This window comes from Buteo buteo, chromosome 9 (genome assembly GCF_964188355.1).
Source record: "Buteo buteo chromosome 9, bButBut1.hap1.1, whole genome shotgun sequence".
In the NCBI taxonomy this organism is placed as follows: domain Eukaryota; kingdom Metazoa; phylum Chordata; class Aves; order Accipitriformes; family Accipitridae; genus Buteo; species Buteo buteo.
The window spans coordinates 7,124,446-7,144,612 of record NC_134179.1 but is presented as its reverse complement, the minus strand read 5'-3'; the positions used below and the strand labels follow the sequence as shown (position 1 = coordinate 7,144,612).

The window sequence follows — 20,167 nt, the reverse complement described above, 5'->3', positions numbered from 1 at the left end:
CCGCACTCCAGGAAGCAAAGCCCCGAAGGCATGTGGAACTGTGACATAACATCTGCAAACCTCAGCTGCTTCCTCAAAACCCTCGCTCAAGCTCAAAGGAGGAAGAGCTGCTCCCCACCTTGCCACCTCCCACCCCACAGATGCTCCTGGGCTGCTCTCCTTTCCACAGCAGCGGGTCCAGGCCGTGGGGTGTGTGGGGCTTGCACTGGGATGCTCTGGGAAGGCTGCCCACACCTCGAGGAGGTCTCTGCGGCACAGCACAGGGCTGCAGCTGCGCCGGTGGTGCTGGATGCATGGGACCGCTCCAGAGCCTCTCCCTAGCAGCACCCATCTCTTGAGCTGCTTCTGCTTTTAAGCCACAGTTTGTTCCCTGACAAGGGACAGGCATGCCCAGACTGGATAGGAGAGCTTGCTCCACCGTGCTGCAGTTCGCGCTGCATCAGATGCCCACGCAGCCATTTGCCTGTGCTGCCCCAGCCAGGGCCCACGGTGGCATGTCAGGGACGCAAGCCCTCTGCCCAGCTCCCCGCTGTCGTGTGCAGCCCCTTAAACCAGTTTGCAAGCTGGAAGTTCCCGCAGTAGCACAGGGCACCCTCCTGCACAAAGCGTCCAGCTGGACCCACTGGCTGCCGCTCTCCACCCTCCATCCCACGGTCTCTGGGCATTGCATGGACCGTGCGGGCAGGAGCTGAGACCCCTCACACCTCCCGAAGGGGACTGGATCCTCACCAGTGAGTGTGGGGAGTGCCCTTACCTGCAGAGCCACATGCAGATGCCAGGATCCCTGGTCAGGCCCTCCCCAATGCAGGCAGGGTCTCTGCTGCAGCAGGGGCGAGCTGGCACAGCGATGGCATGGCTCCCCAGCTGAGGAGCTGCACATCTGGGACACTCTGCTGTCTCCCCATTGGCAGGGTGCACACACCTGGCAGCAGCAGCTCTCCCTGACCATTGGGAAAGCTTGATTACAAAAGGAAGAGAGGGTAATTAGCTGCTTGGCAAATCCTGCGCACCCACCACTTCCAGCATGAGTCTGCACAAGGCCAGGCTTTCCAGCCAGCTGCCAGCGGGGCCGACCGCAGCCCGCAGACTCCCTGACCCCAGCCGGCTCCCTGCACCAGCCTTCGCCCAGCTGGAGCAAGCGGCTCCCACACGCCAAAACCTAAATGCCCATCCTGCCTGGCAGTGCTGCCAGCAGCAGGCTAAACCAAGCCGCTCTGTGTCCCAGAGTGGTTATTCCTGGTAACCAGAGGTAACCTGCCATGGGCATCTGCTCGCTTTCCTTTTAACTTCGCTCTGGTCCTGCCAGGCGCACCTGCCAGCCATGACCTAGAACTGCGCAGGGACACACAGACCAAGTGACCCGAGAGACAGGAGCATATAATGGCCTGGTATCCTCATGCATAAACTCTTCTCCTTTCCTCCTCCACCTACTAAAACCTCTGTTTAAAAACAACTCAGTGCAACGCGGAAGAGACGGACAAAGAGCGGGATGGCTGTGGCTCCTCTTATCATCAGGAGAGGAGCAGGAAAAATCCTGCTCTGTCAGTCAGTTGGCTCTTGATAAGCTATTTTGTGACAGCAGCTCTGCAGGTGAGTCACCCTCCAGTGGCAGATGCTCAGGAGATTATTGCAGGTGATGGTGCTGCTGATAAACCGGTGTTATATTACAATACAAATCACAATTCCTGTTTCACCACTCCTGTTGTGGGTTTTAAGGAGTGCTTGGGCGGTCCTGCCCCAGTGTTAGTACAGCGCGGGCAGAGCAGCTCAGGCACAGGGCTGGCGGGAGCATCGCCGGCCCGGGCTCCTGGGGCATCGGGCACCCACAGCCTGCCTGCGTCTCAGACTGGAGGATCTTTGCCGGGTTTCTGCTGGCGGAAGACCACGTCAGAGCTGAACGAACATGGTGAGTTACTGACAGCTTTGCCCACCGCTTTGCCCATTCCCTGCATGTCAGCCTCCAGCCCCTCGCCCCAGGAGCGAGCAGTCGGCACCCCGCACACCCCGCGGCTGGCTGCACTCGCAGCCCAGGTCTGCCAGGAGTGGTTTACTGGTGACGAGGCGGCCCAAGCTCAGAAGAGCTGCTGCTCCCTGACCCTAGCCCCCCACGGCATCCAGGCAGGGAATGATTTTACCCATCTCTCTCAGCACCCTGCCGTGGCTGTTGGATATGGTGCTTGGCTATCCCCACAAGGTCTCACTCCCACATTTCTCTGTGGCTTGCCTTGGCCGTCTCCCAGACTGGGAAGCAGACAAGGCAGGCAGGGCATCTCACAAGTCTGCTCACCAAGGACGCGTGCCCTTCTGGAGCATCTTGTCCCGTCCCTGCCCCCCAGAGAAGGCGCTGGTTCTTAGGCAATGCCTGGGCAAGAGCCTGGGACCCCTGCCTCTCTACACAGCTCACACCATGGGACTGCCCAGTCCCTCTGCTCAGCACAAGGGACATGCTCAGCTCAGCTTCCTTCATTCAGTGCCTTCTGCAAGCAAAGCCACGGCCACCAAACCCCAGCCTGGCATGCAGTCCCTCCCTAGGAGGAAAAGGCGTCTGTAAAAGAGGGCAGCCACGTATTGCCCAGTTCGCTGTAAAACCCTCCACCAGTGATACACTGGGACATCATCCCCTCTGGGGTGGGGAACTCACCCACCTGCTACACACACCCATGGGTTAAACCCCCTGCAGCCAAGGAGTTAGCCCCAGATCTGAACACCCTTTGAAGGTGGGGTCTGCACGGGAACATCCTACCTTCCCTCATTCAGGAGCAGCCAGCGCAGCTACTTGGTGCACAACAGAGCCTTTCAGCCACACACTGCGGAGAGCAAACGGCAAGAGTCCACCTGCACCCCAGCTGCCTGAGCCTGCTCAGATGGTGCGGGTGCAGAAATTCATCGGGAGTCCATGGTTCGTGGGCTGACATTTGCACAGCTGGAGTGCAGACTGGCCAGAGCTGCATTAGTGTGCTTCCAGAGAATACGGCAAGGGAGTTCAATTAGTTACGGTAGCCTTGAGTTATCCAGGAAATCATGTGCTTCCACTCCACAAAGGAGCTGGCACAGCTCTTGCCTTGCTTTAAGCTTAACCAGTGCAGCTCTTGCTCGTAGTGTGGTTTTGAAAGCAAGTGGGCAGTCATGGAGAGGCAGCCCCTGGGGCAGCTCCAAGCTGTGAATCTGTTTGAAACAGAGGAAGTTTGTGGACTGAAGAATATGAAAAAAAAAACAAAACCCAACAATGGGCAATACCTTCTCTGTGTGGGAAAGTGGCCAGCACCACAGCATCATCCCTTCCACCTGCGTCTGCACGAGACCTGCCCAGGGTTGTCAGAAAGGAGCCCGACACCAGACGACATGATGGGCACAAGTACGGGCAGCTTGCCGGCAGGCAGAGGCAGCTGCGGTGCCCCCCAGCCGCAGAGCCCCGGCCATGCCACAGAGCCCGGAGGAGCCGACGTGGCCCTGGGACTGTTCCTGCAGGGAACCGTTAGGATCCCATTATCCAGGTCATGCCCAGCCCAGGCCCACGGTTACACAAGAGGTCAGCATGAGGAAGGACTGGTCCCACGTGCCCTCAACTGGCGGCGTTTGGGAGTAAGCTGAGCCGGCATTACAAAATTCCCAGGGCTCCTGCAGGCACCGGACGCTGCAGATAAGCAGCTCTGAAAGGGCGGCCAAGATGGGAAGTCCAGGAGACATGCTCCTCTTCCCACCCTGCCCTCCTGCTCCCAGCAGGTCCCCGACTCCCTGCCACCAGGAGTCAGGCCCTGGGCCCCCAGGAGCTGAGCTGGGATCCCCTGGTAGCACTGCAGTGCCCTGGTGGGAGCCAAAAAGACCTGAGGGGCTACACAGAGCCCATCCAGCAGCCAGGCGCTAGCCATGACTTGCCCATGCTCAGCATCGGTGCCAGACAAGCTCAGCTGTTCAGAGAAAGGTCCCTGGCATTCCCTCAAAAGAGCCAGACAGCTGCATGCTGGGGCACAGCCGCATGCCCACAGCACTGGGCAGGATCTGGTCCTCCCCTGCACAGGTCACTTCTTGTTGCCCGGCAGGCGAGCAGCCAAAACTGGCAGCCCAAGCCATGTGGCAGGGCCACGATGGGGAGGCAATGTTTCCTGGCTGGGCGAGGGGCAGTGACGGCTGAGCTAGCAGCACATTAAATCCAAGCTATCTTTGTGTATTAACCCACAAATAATGGCTTGGCACTCGCCTGTAAAATTCTGCTGGTAGAGTCTTTGTGCATGGCTAAACATGCCCAAACACAGTGACCTGGAGAGGGAGAGCTCCACCACTCCCTCCTACCAGCCCCGGGCTGGAGCACAGCCCCTTTACAGCCTTACCACATCCCCGGTCTCGCTGCACCGCTGTTCTTCAAAGCCCCAAACTCCAAGCTCTGAGGTTGCCCAGGGGCCTCTGCTCTCGTTTGAGACAACGAATGCAATCATCTCCAGCTCTCTGCTGCCCAGGAAAAGCGTGCTGCTCCTGATGCTCAACAGCCAAATGAGCAAAGGCTTCTAAATCCCAAAATCTCCTGGATCTATGGGTTTATTGCAGTGTTTTTAATCTTCCTTACCTCTGTTCATGCTGGGTACAGGCCCTGCAAAAAAGCTCGTCTTACCTGTCGTGGTAGGGTCCAGAAGCAACAGCAAAGGAAAAGCGCTCGCCTGGGGCTGGAAGGGCGTTCAAGGGAAAAGCAAGCGTGCTGCTTTCCACAGCCTCAGCAGGGCAAGAGCACGCTTTCAAACCGCAAGCTGCCAGGAAGCAGCTCTCAATAGCGTGGCACAAGCAGGGCCGCAGAACAGGGCAAGAGAAACATACGGTCTCCACCTGAACCCCCCGCAAAGGGGCTCTGATCTTTGCCCAGCACCAACCCGCCCACCGAGGACAGGAGCGGCTCCTTCAGCAACGGCTGCCTGGTGCCGCTGACGGGACCCTTCCTACTGCAGTTGGGCACCTCTTGTATGAGAAGCTATTACAGGAAAATAATTTTGAGGAGATCAAGTGGGATCAATGCCTTATTCATCACTCGCTCTATTGCTGACTGCAGCCGGGGCTGTGTTTACGTGTGTCCTAGCAGCAGCACAGCCCTCCCTCCCCGCCCCGAGAGCACCCGTTCCCATGGGCCGGGCTGGTTTCTCCAGCGGCTCCGACAGTTTGTCAGGGAGGACTCAGGCTGTGCTGCTTGGTTTCTGACCCCACACTGGGCCAGCCAAAGAATAACCCCCATCGTGACATGTCCGAGTGGCACAGCCCTGCAGGCACATGTATTTTGACTCAGGGTTTCTTGGCACGTCAGAAAGTGCCTCTTTCATAACACCTATGACTTCTTAAGCCTCTAGTGCATTAAAGGCAGTATCTCTGTAACATTAATAGACAGTTGCTGGAATTGCACAAGTGGCATCCATGGGAACACCACAGCCAGAGATCCCTGGTGACAGCAGAGCCAAATGCTGTTGCACTGGGACGTGTCACCCCCGTCCCCAGCAGCTCTAAAGCAACCTCAGCTGTGGGTTGGGGCAGTTTCCCTGCCCATCGTTCTGGTGGGCCTCGAGCAAGCCCAAGAGACAGCAGCCTCTGTGCCTGCCCAGGCTTAGCTGATCCTCTGCTTTCTCTGGGCTGCCCTCCCCAGGGCGGCTGATCACATTAAGGATCCCACATTAGGCGTGGGGATCGCCAGCTAGCCAAGCTGCTATGGACCCTTTCTGCCTGCCGACTTGCTTTTTGGCCGAAGGTTCGGCTCAGTAACTGGTTTTCCCCTCTGGTTTGCAGGATTTAGCCTCCGAGCGACTGAATGGCAGAGGTAATGCCCACAGGAGCTGGGGGTGTGGGTGCTGCCAGGCTGGGCCTGGCGATGCGGGGCCACGCTCCTCTGTGTCACAGGTCCCAGCACGAGACGCAAAGCCTCCACGGCTCTGGACTCCTTCAAGCGGATTGGCATCCCCATCCTGGCAGCAGTGTTCAGCCTCGCCTGCCTGGTTATGGTCGGGTTCTTGAGTATGGCTCCCGCCTTTCTCTCCCCCTTCCTCCTGCCACTGCTGGGCACGGCCACGGCTTGGCAAACGCAGCTCCGGACACAGGGCTCAGCCGGGACTGGGTCTGCCACCTTCTTGCTGAGCCCCCAAAGGCAAGCCCTGAGCCTGCCCAGCAGCATGAGCTCAGCACTAAGCTCCCCCTTTCCCTCTAGTCAAGGTTTACCTGGACTACCACTACTTCTTCTGCAAACAGCCCCTGAAGCTGGTGCTGCTGCGGCAGGTGTGTGACGGGCAAATGGACTGTCTGCAGGGCGAGGACGAGGCCAGCTGTCCCCAGTGGGTCCCTGAGGGGCCACCAGCTGGGGGTGAGTCCAGGACACCCTGCCAGTGCTCTGGAGGGGCTGGGCTGCTGCAGCAAGCCTCCACCTGCTGAAGTCACCTGCAGCAAAGCTGACTCTGTGTCTGTCTCCAGCCCGTGTTTCCAAAGACAGATCCATCCTGCAGGTGCTTAGCAGAAACACTGGAGCCTGGTCCTGCATCTGCCACGACCACTTCAACCTGGTGCTGGCAAAAGCAGCCTGTGAGCAAATGGGCTATAGGAGGTACAAGGCTGCTTCCTCCACACTTCTCTTGCCCACTTTATCTATCCGTCTCCCACAAAACCTCTTTTTGAGCGAGGCTCTTTACTTACAAAGCACTCAAGCTCTCCACTAATGGTTTTGGTCCATCCCTGCCACGCAGAGCCCTCTGTGCGTCCCTAGGAGTCAGCTAGTCTCTGTGCTTCTGTGCTTCTGCCCTGGCAGCTTCTCACATAAGCACAGTACCATGCCCAGCATCCTCTGCTCCGTCCCCAGCCCACAGGCACCCTGCCTGGCTCCTACCCCTCACCTCACCCCCACCTACTCACAGGCACCCATGCAGCAGGGCTGCCCTGCAGCTCGCAACAGCATGTACTCTCCTCACCAGAGCACTGCACTCCCCCTTCAAAGGCCCAGGAGAGCAGCAGTTGGGTGGGCGGTGTGGGTGCTGGGTGGGGGGTGTGGGTGCTGCACAGCTATGGGCAGGGCTGGGTCCCTGCAGCTGGGATGAAGCTCCATGTCACCCACCTGTGTCCACCTCGTGCACTGCCCTGAGCTAGCAGCAAGTTTGTAGTGCTGCATTCAGCTACAGCTGGTTAAAGCCGAGATTTGGGGAAATAGCGTGCTAGCCCTGTGTGTTTGGTGTCAGCCCTGGATTAAGGGAGAGCTTGAGGTAAGTTAGGGGTATACTAGGGAGAAGATGGGTTCTGGTGTTTGAGCCCCTCTAGGAGCCTAGAGTGAGCCCAAGATGGTATTCCCAGTTCCAAAAAATCAGGGACAGATGCTTTGAGTCCCAGGCCACAAATATCACAAGAAGTAACCGCAGGGACACCCCTGAGGTCCCCCAGGAGCTACCTGCCCCATGCCTCCCCGAACAGCAGGGAGTAGCTTCCCTTCCTTCAATACACTCCTGTCCCTGGTCCTGGGCTCAGCGGCCAGTCCCCCCTTCTGCACCCAACCTCAGGGCTGTGGCACTTCTGGCATCCCTGTGTCCCTGCCCCACGGAACCCCCTTTTTCCTATGGGGTCTTTCTCTTGCTCACTGGCGCAGGGTTGACGTTCCCTTCCTAAACTCCTGCTTCCTCCCTATCTCAGCAGCTCTTTGTCGGGGCTGCAGGCAAACATTTAAGACCTACTCATAAAGCTTCAGTCCCTCAAGTTTCGGAACCGGGTTATACCATCCTTAGCTCAGTCTGAGCCAGAACCGCCAAGTTTCCTGGCTTCTGGAGATGCTCAGGCACCAATGCCTGTCGTCTCCCAGCACCCGTGCCCCACTGGTAGCATGCCTGGGACTTGCTGACCTGTGTCCCCCCATGTCTTTCAGCACCCCCACTTTCTGGCCAGTGGAGGCAGATGCAGGGCAGCCCCTGCCTCCCCGTGAACTCGTGCTGAGCAACGGTAGCCTCCAGATGCCCGACCCGGGCAGGTGAGCAGTGGGGCCCGTGCAGAGGCGGCTGCCGTGCCCCTCGCCCTGAGTGGGCGCCTGCTGCGCCTGGCTCCAGAGCCAGAGCCTCTCCTCTGCCAAATCCAGCCCTTTTCCTCCCTCTTCCAGGAAATGCTTCTCTGGATTGGTTGTTTCGCTCTTTTGTTCCAGTAAGTATCGAGATGCTGTTTGCACCTTGCAGGCCTCATGCCGCTCCAGGTCCTCATTCCTGGCATGGCCCCATGTGCTGCTGCGCTGCGGCTGCAAGAGCTCAGCTATGGCCCAAGCCCTGGCCCTCCCTGGTTCCCGCACTGTTTGCATGAGAAAAGTTGGACTTAATTAGTACTAGCCTTATTCCTAAGCCAGTATAAACCTCCCAGAAACGAAACACCTACAAGAGGCTTAACCAGCTGCCTGGATGGGTTTACTTTTACTGATGAATTACCCTGATTAAACTAATCTGCTTGGTGGGCTGGAGAAGGCAAGGAACGGACGAACCAATTTCAGCAAGCCTGGGGATGATGTGCGAACAGAGAACAAAAGGGGGGTGTGCCAGAAAGGGGTGACCCAGGCAGTGTCGCGGGGTGAGGGGGAGGCACCTGGGCCACACTCCCTTCCCTGGAGGCGCAGGACCCTCCGTCCCCGCTCACCCCCAAGGATGGAGGAGGGCAGAGCGGGTGCTCTTTCTCTCCCACCGCCACAGCTAACGTGTTGCTTTGTCGCTGCTCCGCCGTTGCCGCCGGGCAAAAGACTGCGGGGAGAGCATCAGGACTCCACGTGTGCTGGGCGGGAGTCCGGCCGCCATCGAGGCTTGGCCGTGGCAGGTCAGCTTGCAGTACAGGAAGGAGCACATCTGCGGGGGCAGCATCATCGACCCCAGCTGGATCCTGACGGCAGCGCACTGCTTCAAGTGAGTTGGCGACCTCCCCGCTGCGGCACACTGGTCAGCCGGCACCGACGTGTCAGGGCTGGTCCGACTCCTCGAGGCCAGGCTGGGTCCCTCGGGGTTTAAGCTACGTGTGGCTTAAGTGTCCCGTAATTAACACATCTGTGCAGGGCTTTGTGCAGGTCTTTGTGCCCCTTGGGCCAACGCAGCTGACTGACGCTGAGCGGGGCAGCATGCAGGCAGGGCTTTGCTGCCTGTCCCCACAGCAGGCTCATGGAGAGGAAAGAAGGGAGCAGTAAGAGGCATGTCTGTGCACAGGAACAACCCCATCATTCAGAGTTGGCGCGTGAAGGCCGGCTCCGACCTCCTCTCGGGCACCGTCACCCTCCCTGTGGAGAAGGTCTTCCTGGCTGAGGTGACACCTGCGTCTCCCAAGGACAATGACATTGCCCTGGTGAAGCTGCAGTCTCCCCTGCGTGTCTCAGGTGAGATGTGGCACACACCTCACAGCCAGAGTCCCAAGTGTCTTCTGACGGCACCGAGAAGCAGGCTAGGACGGCAATGCCCCCTGTGTGGCAGTGCTCAGTGGGCACCGAGCAGCAGCGCGGAGTGGGCTGCATGCAAGCGGTGCCTTACCAAGAGTGCAGCGGGGAGCTGGGTGCCCGGCCGGCTCGTGGGCCCAGCCAGTCCGGGCACGGGCACCTTCCCCGCAAACCTCCCCAGACATCTCCTGCACCTCACCTCTCCCAGACAGCAGCAAGCCCATCTGCCTGCCCTATTTCGACGAGGAGCTGGTGCCGGGCACGTCCCTGTGGGTGATAGGCTGGGGCTACACGCAGGAGCACGGTGAGCGGGACAGCGTGGAGGCGAGCAGGAGGAGCGGGGCTGGTGCGGACCCTGCTCACCCGGGGCTGCTGGGGGCGCCCCTCTGAGCGGCCACGTTTGGTGCAGGCAAACTGTCGGAGACCCTGCAGCAGGCGGAGGTGAAACTCATCGACGCAGAGAGCTGCAACCTGGCCGCCTACCACGGGGAGGTCACCGAGAAGATGCTATGTGCCGGCTTGCCCCAAGGCGGGGTGGACACCTGCCAGGTGGGGGGTGCTGGGTCCAGAAAGAGGCGGTGGGTTGGTCTGCAGCTATCGATGAAACAGCCCCTTTCAGGGAAGAGCTGTGCTCCTGGGAAACGGCTGCGAGCCGCAGCTGTGACCACCGGTGCTTGCCATGCTGGGGACTGGGGGGGTCCTCAGCACCCACTCAGCCGGTTTGTTCTTCATAGGGGGACAGCGGCGGGCCCCTGCTGTACTCAGGCAGGCACTGGCAGGTGGTGGGCATCGTCAGCTGGGGCCAGGGCTGCGGGACCCCCAGCACGCCCGGCGTCTACACCAGTGTCCGTGCCTACCTCAACTGGATCTACGCCGTCTGGAGGGTCAGTGCCGTACTGCCGACACCGCTGCAGCGACACCCATGGCTGCTCTGTCGCGCAGCTTTTGGGGGGCGGTGGGGAAGGGCCAGGGCCCCCTTGGCAGTTCTGCACAGTGGGGAACCGCACTGTCGCTGCAGGACAGGCTGTGGGGACGGGGCTGTGGGCAACCAGCCCCCTTCAGCTCTGTGCAGGAGCCCAGCCAGCTCCTTAAGGATGCGACTCCGTTTGTCTCCTGGTTGCCGCTGCCCTTCAAAGCTTGCAGTTTCTTCTCTCCCTCCCTCTCTCCTTCCAGTCAGAGCTCTGAGACCAGCCGGGACAGGTCCCTCCTCTCTCCCCAAGCCTCCCTCCCCACGCACTTGGCTGTCTTGGCTCCAGCGGTAGCTGGGAAATGGATCTCCAGCCACGGAAGGTGAGCGGTGCCTCCTGAACCCTCGCTGGCAGGCTGTGATTTAGCACGCCAGAGGCCAGCTAAGGAGGCAAAGGGCAGCTCGGAACGACGGCCACCGATACCACAAAGGAATCTGACCGGCTCAAGCTCCCTTCCGGAGAAAGATTAATTTATTGCTCTGTGCTGACCCTGCTGTGGCAGGAAGGCTCCTGTGGTGCTAAGCTGCTGTTTGCTCACTACTGTTACACAGAGGGGAAAGGACGTTTGTGCCGTAGAGTATCCCCATTAAAAGAAAGTATTTGTTTTTTCAGGCAGCCTCTGAAGGCTTTGTCCCTCTTGCTTGCAGGGGTATTTTTCGCAATACCTTGTGCTGTGCCAGAGCTGCTTTCCCAGCCCAAAGCAGGGGTTATTTGCTGGCTCTTGTGAACAAGCTGTTCCTGCACACAAGGAAGAAAGGGCTGCGTGAACCTTAGCCACTCGGTCGGACAAGCTGAGCAGAATGCGGTCAGTTTAAATTGTTGTAAACAAACAGGGACGTTAGGCATGCTTTTAAATCAACTTCTTCTAGCATAGTTTCAGCCCCAGTAGACATCAGGGCCATTCCCGTGCAACGTGGCAGGGAGAGATCCTGCATTTCAGGTGCTCAGAGCACCTTTTGTGCTGGGAAATACCCCCAAGCACCCTGCAAATGTTGTCCCCCCAAAAGTAGCACCACAGCCCCTGTCCTGTCCTGCACCCCACGCCAGGCTGGCTCCCCAGCTCCAGGCACCCACAGCCACTGGGCTTGAGTGGGCAGTGCTCACCCATGGGTGCTGGGAAGCAGCACCCAGCCCTTGCCCCAGCATGTCTAGGATGCAGCCAGTGCAGTGGCAGCCATCCACCCAGGACAAGCAGTTGCAGAGAACGGACACAGCCCACGCTCGGCACACAAGGGAAATGCTGCTGCTCTTTGCCTCAGTGCAGGGCTTGCAATGCTGCATGCATGCCTGGGGGTTCATGATAAGGCTAGGCAGGCACCCACAGCAACCCAAACCAGAGCAAGTTTCTCTAGTAAACATAAACTTTATTTCATTCAAGGCAAAGCTAACTAGACCTCTACAGTGCAAAAATGTGCTCTAAGTCATCACACAGCATGTTGTACACATCCTGTGTTTATTTGCAGGTATCTCCTACATGTGTTTATATATGCTTATACACATACGGGTCGGTCGCAGCACACACCTCTGGCAGGCCCTTCTCCCCTGCATGCCCCGGAAAGCCTCTGCAGACCCCCCAAAGCCCTTGGGACAGCAGGGGCCCCGCAGGAGCTGGCACAAGCCCCGAGGCCAGCCCGCTCCCCTGGAGCCCCCTGCGTGTCCGTACAGCACCCACACACATATGCGTATAGAGTTACATTTCAAAAACTGGTTATGTTGACTTTTCCCATCAAGCCAGATGAGTAATCCATGCATAGTACAGCATTGCATATCCTGTGGTAGGTGGAACTGTGTCCAGATACCGTCTAAAAAAGGCCAACAGGTTAGGACAGCTAAAAATAGTTCTTTAAAAAAATCCCTTCCTCCCTTCACTGTCCTCTCCCATGGAAGTTCTCCTCCAAGCATGGGCTGGGGGGGCTCTTGGGGCAACTGGGAGGTCTCACGCCTTCCTGCCCAGACTGTCATGCGTGACAATGGTTCGGTAACAATACTTTGCATTTACGGAGTGCCTTTCGCCCCAGGGTCTTGGAGCACTTTGCAAAGCGATGCAGGGAGACTCACACCTCCTGTGAGGTAGGTCCGATTTACTGTCCCCGTTCTACAGATGGGGGAACTGAAGCGCAGACAAGTCAAGTGATTTGCCTGAGGGTCCCATGGATCCTCAGAGAGAGGACTGGGATCCCGGGGACCTGACTCCCACTTGCCCATCTAACCGTCCGCCAAGGAAACCTGCCTGGGGCCAGGTGCCTGTACCTGTCCCCTGTCCCAAACGCACGGCCCGGGCAAAGGCTGGAAGGTGCTCTCCGTACCACCGCCCCCAGGAGCGGGCAGGTGGGCTCTGACCTCTGCCACAGCAGTCTTGGCAGAAGATAGTGCCTGACCTTTCCTTGTTCACCTTGCCCACCAACTCTTTGCCTACCTTCCACTCCAGCACCTCTGTCAGGGCGCAAGCCCCTGCAGCCAGGAAAGTCAGGGCTCAGCTTCGATTCCCGATTTCGAGTGGGGGCAGGGGAGCTGCCTGTCCTGCAGCTTCACTGACAGACACCCACAAATAAAGGAGGACTAGGGAACAAATCACACTCAAGTTCAGTTGTAGGATCAGCTCGTTCCCTTCATGTCTCACGTCCTGCTACAGCCCTTGGGAAGGGGGCTGGGTTGCCCAAATCCCCACTGCAGGTACCCTTCACAAAGACCCTCTGGCTTTCTATGGCACCCCTCATCCAAGGATCTCGAAGCACTTTGCAAATGTTAGCCAAGGAAGCCTCACAACAACCCCTGTGAGGTAGAGCAGTATTACAGATGGGGAAACTGAGGCATGGAGGGGCAGAACGACTTGCCCAAGGTCACCCAGCAGCTGGTGGCAGGCCTGGGAGCGGGCTGGCACAGCCCTAGCCCAGCTCCCCTCGCCAGGGCTTGACCATGCTCCCTCCCTGCATCGCAGATGCAGTGCCACAGTTTTCCTCAGGTGAAAGGGAAATGCAATCAGCCATTTTCCCACTGGAGTCTAATATAAAAAATATCTGCCTAACGAGTTAAGCCTTGGCGAGTCAGCATCAAAAGCATTGCTGCTCTGAGTGATGAGCTTTAAAAAGAGGGGAGGAGGAGCAGGAGCAGCAGCAGCACAAACCCAGGGAGTGCCTCCCAAGAAGGCTGGCTGGGGGAGAAGCCCCCCCGCTGCCCCCACGGGGGGGTGGCCCTGCACAGGGGCAAAGCGAGCATGAAACATGGAGTTTCACGCTGCCGCAGGCCAGCGGTGACCCCAGAACACGGCCAGCCCCAGTTGCTGGTCCCCCCAGCCCTTGGAGGAACGGAGGCACCTCAGGGCCAGGAGCATGGCTGGGAAGAGAGGACAGCCCCAACAGCAATGGGTCTTCCACCGATTTGGTTCTTGAGTGTGCTTAACAGGAGAGCTGAAGCAGGAGCCTCTATCTCTACGGCGAGTTCCGTGCACCCTCACTCTGCTCCAGATACCTGCTGCGCGATGCAAGCAGCTCCTGCCCACCCCAGCTCAGCATCGCCGCAGTCAGACCAGCCGCCCCAAGCTCCTCGCAGCCTCTACCAACCTCAGGTACGCCGGGACCCCCGGCCGCCCACCAGCCCTGGGAGCACAGCGCACCCAGCTGCAGACCAGGGCACTCCCCAGCACCCGGCCCCTTCACTGCCTGCCTGGCACCCTCTTGCCTTCCCTCAGAGCGGAGCAGGTGGCTCTCCCTCTCCCAGGCATGTCCCAGTCAGAGTCTGCAAGAAGCTCCCAGTCCCGCTGCAGCTGAAGTCTTTTTCTGAGAAGCAGTGCAGGTTGCAGGCACGTGTGTAATAGAAACATGTCTCAAGCGTTGGCAGTTTGGAAAGAAAACAAAAGGGAAAGGCTTGTCCCCCTGCCCAGCCTCCCCGCTGCTGGGCGGGCCGGGGCTCGGGGCGCCGCTGCTTCATGCCTTTGGTGGTGCTTTTTGTTCCGCCTTGGAGCCGGCCAAGCCGTTCTCGGTGTTGTCGTTCCCTGACGAGCTCACGAGACACTCCTTCCTGGGGGAGAGCACATGGCCAGCTGACAGCCCCCAGCCCCCCCCGGCCCCTCTCTACACGACCCCGGCCCCGGGCAGCCCTGCCCCAGGGCAGCGCCCGCCGAAAGGTGCCGGGACCAGCACCTGCACTCACTTCCCATCCTGGGTCTTCTTGATGATGAACAGGACAACCCTCTTGACGAGCATGAAGAGGATGAGGAGGCCGATGAGCCCCCCAACAACGCCCACGATGATGAGTGTCACAGTGTTGTCTGCCTCCACCACTGCAGGAGAGAAGGTGCTGAGGGGTCTCAGGAGGGGAGCAGGGAGCTCCCAGCTGCACAGCCCCCCCAGCAAAGCAGCAAGCCCCTCCACCAGCTGCCAGCCCACGTCACAGAGGGCCACGAGGCCAAGCCTTGCCCTTCAGGGATGCCAACCACCTCCAAGAAGCCAGGACACCCAATGAAGCATTACAACTGTGAGCTGAGGTGGGGTCAGTGCGGGTTTGCATCCCCACCGCCCCAGTGCCGCTTGTGGGGCAAGGGAGCCCTGGTCGGCACTTACTCTTCTGGACCACTGTGAGGAAGATGGTGGCATTGTGCTGCGCATCCTTCTCCTTGGGGTTCTTGACATGGCAGGTGTATTTGCCAGCATCGCTGAACTCCACGTTCTTCAGGACAATGGAGATGTTGTTGTCCTTCCCAGTCGTCGAGCCGACAAACTCGACCCGGGGGTTGCGTCCAACAAGGAAGGGCTCCGAGGCTTTGTTCTTTATCTTGCCGTGGTAAATCTGCAGAGACAGGGATGTGGGATGTGGGGTCAGCTAGGCTCCCAACAACCCCAGGGGAGGGAAAGACTCAAGTTCTCCTGCCTGTGCCGTGCCGTGCCCTGCCCTACCTCTGCACGCATAGACACGCACAGCCAAGGGTCGTGGCACAGCCCGCTAAAGCAGGAATGGCTGTGGAGGGGGACCTGACGTGCAGCCCACCCGGGAAGCAACAGATCAATCTGACTTGCTCTGCAGTAATGTTACAGACCACACAAAAGACGGGAGAACCCCAGGGCACGGAGAGTCCCTTTGCTCTAGGGCCATGCAGGGCTGGCCAGCCTGCGAGGATGGACCTGCTCTAAAGGAGCCCTCCTGCTAAAGGAGTTGAAGAGCAGAATCTTCCCAGCAGGAAGCAAATCTATACAGAACCTTTAGTATTTCAGGGCAAGCGCAGGAGGAGAAAATTCACTGTATTTTGCCCAAAGCGCAGACTTGCGCCTGACCACACAGTTTATGGCCAATTTATGAACAGAAACGAGCCTGCGGGCAGCAGAAAATCCAGAACAGCCTTGTGCCAAAAGCACAGATGTGCCAGGATATTTGAGTCACCCTGTTTGCACAGCCCTGTCCCCCCAGAGCTGGAGACACTCAGAGGGACAGGCATCCTGCAAGAGGAGAAAGGGAACTCTGTGCAAACTGCAGTGCTGGTCTGCACTGGGAAAGTAGAAAAGGACCTGCCAGGAAAAGAGAGGCAAAGCCCAGAGAGCTACCCACCATCTCCGTCGAGTTGAAATACCACGTGAAGACCAGGTCCTGAAAGCCTATGCAGGTGGTGAAGGTGCAGGGCAGCAGGACATTGGAGTTATTCAGAGCCATCACAGTGTTGGTCTTCCCCACGGACACCTCCAAGGCAAAGGCGACAGCGAAGATGTTCAAACCTGGCAGGGAGAGGGGAGGAGAGAGTGAGGACACGGCCGGGACGCAGAGAATGGTGTGGTACGTGGGAGGGACCACTTCTCCTCCACTGCAGCCCAGCCTCTGGCTGGAGCATCAGCCACTGTGGGGATCCCCTTCCAGGGAACACGTGGGGGGTGGCGGGGCTCAGCCCTCACCCCCCGAGGTCCTGTTCCCGGCTCCGCCAGGGACCCACAGCCTCCTCCTCCCCGCAGCCTCAGCACGGGGGCATGAGCCCAGCTCTCCTCCCCTCCCAGAGCCCAGGGATGGGTTTGTTACCCCTCATCCCCTTCGGCACAGCAGGCTGCCGTGGCAGGAGCAAACGCGCCTGTTCCCGGCCAGCTCGGCAGAGATAGGGGACGTGCTCCCACAGGAACGGCAGGGCCTGGCTGGCACCCACAGAGGCAGCGGGGATTCAAAGGGAACCATAGCATCACCACGAATAAAGCGTGCGAATGAAAGCCCTGATTTGCATATTATCCGCAAGGCCTTCAGCTAAACCTTAAAGGGGGAAAAAAGAAGCCCAAAGCAAAGCAGAGCTCTCTGTTCTTCAAGCAGGGAGTCTGAGCGCTAATTAGCATTGCTATCCTGGATGCCTGCCACTCGGCCTGTCCGCCGCCCCAGCCAAGGGCTCTGGCAGCGAGGCAGGGCAGCAGGCTCCTTGCAGTGCCTGTGCGGACCTCCGGAGTGGCACCCCCTCACACCTGCCTTGCAGAGAGCTTCGTCTCCTGCTGTAGCTGACAGATGACCTTCAAACTGCAGAACGCAGTTCTCCCACTCCTCTCCTCCCCATTAGCAGGGAGGAAGGCATGGAGGAGCAGGTACGAGTCCAGCCACAAGAGCCGAGAGCATGCCTGAAAGCTCCTGGGGTGCCATGCAGGGGACTGGCACTTCACCCCTGGGCACTGGGCTGGGCCAGCCGTGTCCACAGGAACCCTTACAGGGGGCACAGGGATGCTTTGCTCCGGGCCAGGGGAGCAGCCCTGTTCCCCTTCCCTATGCCCATCCCACTGGGGCCCGGTCCCACTTGTGTGATGTGCTATGGCCAAGATGCGAGAGAACGCAGCAAAGCCTTGTCCTCCCCGTTCCCAGACCTCAGCCACCAACGGGACCCTGCCATCCCTACAAAGCTTTCCCTGGGCACTCGGACAACCAAAATACAGGGGACGCAGCCCTTCCCACAGCTGCAAGCTGCTCCCCAGCTCCATCGACACCTTAACTCAGATACACTGCCCTCAGCTTCAGATTTGCGTCTCTCTGCAGCCACTTCAGCTGCTGATTTATTCTCCCACACACGCCCGTGCTAACAACTCCCCAGGCACGTCGCAGCCTGAGCCAAGCCCGAGAGCCCTGCATCCTGGGCTTCGGGCCCTGCTGCAGTGCTGCATCGCAAGCACTGCAGGGAAGGAGTTACTTAACTTTACAAAGAAGGACTTTTCATTTTGCTTGAGAGGCTTTAGCTAACGTCAGGGAGTGGCTCCCACCAGATGGAGGTCTCCTGCAGTTGTCAGGCTCAAAGACCAGCCCTGGGGATGCTACAGAGGGGACTTCACATCCGGGAGCATCCCAGGGGAATCGCACTGCTCCCTGGAGTAAGACTTTGCAGACGGATGCCTGGGTCTGCAGGTATGCCTGAGTAGGCGGGGTGCTGCAAGCGGACAGTTACTTGCAGGAAAGATGATTCCATGCAGCTTGTAACACTTTTAATCCTGTCTGCCACTGTTATAACGTCATGAACATAACCTGAATTGAATGTGTGGGGTAAACGGAGGCTGATCTTGTTCCTGTCATGCTGTGGTCTCAGGAAGACAGAATTGATACGCTACCGCTAAATAAAGCGCAGTGGAAAACACATTGGGAGGCTGGGAGATTACTGACTCAACCTGCCACGCCAGCTGCCACCGTTACTTTTCCATGTGCCCGAAGCTGCTGCACTTTGCACCACCAGAGCCCCAACCTTCAGTGTGCAGGTCAAGCCCCGCCGAGGGCTCTAGGCTAACTGTCATGCACGCAGGCACAAGCTTTCCTCAGGAGGCAGGGAAGGGGAACCAGGGAGCAGCTGCTCCTGCTGCTGTCAGAGCCCTGGCTGCCTGCTCTTGCTCAGGCTGAGTCCCTGGGGCAAGCCCCCCCGTGATGAGGGGTCCCAGAGCCACTGAGCTATGTGCAGCGGTGCTGGCTGTGCAGCCCAGGACCCAGCCCCAGTGACAGCAGCGATAGCCCTCCAACACGGGCCAGGGCCCAGAGCAAGACTTTCCCCCCGTGGGCTGCTGGCAGCCTGCTGCTTTTCCCGCGGCCAGTCAGGAACCCGGTCTGGAAACCACTGCCCTAATGGAAAGGGCACATGGGATTCACCTGAAAAGGCATGGGACACCTCCACCATCTGTGAGAAAGCTTGTATTGCCCATAAAAATCAATGTGACCTCCTGGCACAGACAGCAAGCCATGCCCGGTGGGCTGGGCAGGCTCCCCTCGGCCAGCCCGAGCTCAGGCACAGTGTGCTCCGGGACAGGACCCATGGGCCTCACCCCTCCTGTGGGCACCGACGAAAGACACCATGGTGTGGCTCCCCGGCGCAGCCGGGAGCCCACTGCCACTCCCTGGAGAGCACGGCATCCCCGAAACACAGACACAGAGAGCCCTGCCCAGATGCTCTCCCCTTCCCACCTCCCCCTCCAGGCTCCCAGCCCACCTGGGCGACCTGCGGGACAAGGTTCCCACCTGCCCGCCCTGGACCCCAGCCGCCCGCATGCCCCGGGCTCCGGCGCCTTGGATTCTCTCCGACCACCCTGCTGCCAGCCCCGTGCCAAAAGCAGCTTGTGCTACATCTGTCCGAGGCGGCACTTTCCACCAGGTACCAGCAGCCGAATCCTGCAGGGAGTCAGGTACTTACATGTCTTCTCGTCTCTCCAGCTCGCTTAAAACAAACTTACGGACTATGCCCTCCGAAATGCCTCTCGAGGCAGTTTCCCAACAGCAAGCGCTGCCAACCAAGGCAGCCCGTGGTTTCGGGGTCTCTGTGCCCCTGGACACAAGGATGACCTACACGAGCAGAAGTGCAGCTGGTGCGTGAGGGCGGATGCAGGCGGCTTGGAACCAGCCCAGGGGGCTGCAGCGCGGAGGGGACGGCTGCAAACTCCTTCCTCCACCCTGCAGCTGGGGAACTCGGGCATCCCCGCACACAGGTCTGCGCGTCACGTTCCAAGCAGTGGCCCTGCGGTACGGGTTCGGCCCTGCGGTACGGGTTCGGGGAGATGCGCATGCAACCGGCTGGTTTACAAAACCGAACTGTAAAAAGAATGACCTGTCGGCAGGCGTGCTGGCGGCCGCGTTGAAGCAGTGCACGGCTTCCCTACGGCTATTCCCCCGGCTCCCATTAGCAGGCAGGTAGCCGCCCACCGTCCCTGCTCAGAGAGCGGCCGAGCGGAGCAGGGCAAAGCGGGATGCAGCCGCAGTGCTCGCAGGAGGAAAGCTCTGGCGATGTTAGCGACTGATGCAGGCAGGGCAGGGGGCCGGAGCCAGGACTTCGGAGTCGGCTCTCGGACTCGGCTGCGAAGTCACCTTGGACAAGTCACTTATCCTCAGTGCTTCGGGCTCTCCGTCTGCAGAGCAGAGAGAACCGCGTTAGCGCCTGCGGACGGCAGATTCAGCTGAGCGGCGGCGGCAGCGTCCGACTCCTTGCGGTGCGGGAGGGGGCCAGATGCAAAGCGGCCGAGCGCGAAGCGAGGGTCACCCCGCCTCGGGAGGACGAGGACGAGGGGGGAGGCCCACAGTGCCCCCGCCCCGGGCTGCCGGAGGAGCCCGCGGGGTCCCCAGGGAGCCCCCCGGGACGGGGGGCTCTCCTCTCCCGGGCTGGGGCCGGGGTGTGTGTAGGGGGGGGGCGGCAGGACGCCGGCGGTACCCGGGGAGGAGCGGGTCCCCGGTGCCCCCCCCCCCGCGCCCCTTACCCAGGAGCGCTGGCAGCAGGCGCGGCGCGGCGCGGCGGCGGGCGGCGGGCGAGCCCGGGGCCATGGCTGCGGAGCGGGGCCGGTCGCTCCGCGCTGGCCCGCAGCGGCCCGGCTCTGGCCGCCCCCGCCGAGGGCGAACGGCGCCGGGC

At 59.7% G+C, this 20,167-nt stretch overlaps 2 protein-coding genes across 2 annotated transcripts; one reads left to right on the top strand and one right to left on the bottom strand.

Annotated features, from left to right (window-relative positions):
* The first annotated feature begins 1,760 nt into the window (after positions 1-1,760).
* Positions 1,761-10,788, top strand: TMPRSS4 (transmembrane serine protease 4). Its single transcript, XM_075036752.1, has 13 exons — positions 1,761-1,906; positions 5,758-5,788; positions 5,869-5,982; positions 6,173-6,325; positions 6,433-6,562; positions 7,862-7,963; positions 8,090-8,130; positions 8,711-8,870; positions 9,165-9,331; positions 9,597-9,692; positions 9,798-9,937; positions 10,123-10,272; positions 10,562-10,788. The coding sequence occupies exons 1-13, from the start codon at positions 1,904-1,906 to the stop codon at positions 10,571-10,573; spliced, it is 1,299 nt and encodes a 432-aa protein (XP_074892853.1). The 5' UTR covers positions 1,761-1,903; the 3' UTR covers positions 10,574-10,788.
* Positions 10,789-11,687: 899 nt separating this feature from the next.
* Positions 11,688-20,167, bottom strand: SCN4B (sodium voltage-gated channel beta subunit 4). The gene is made up of 5 exons (XM_075035136.1): positions 20,019-20,167; positions 15,895-16,058; positions 14,916-15,141; positions 14,506-14,635; positions 11,688-14,373 (listed from the first exon to the last, which is right to left on the bottom strand). Exons 1-5 carry the CDS (start codon positions 20,080-20,082, stop codon positions 14,280-14,282), a joined length of 678 nt encoding a protein of 225 aa, XP_074891237.1. The 5' UTR covers positions 20,083-20,167; the 3' UTR covers positions 11,688-14,279.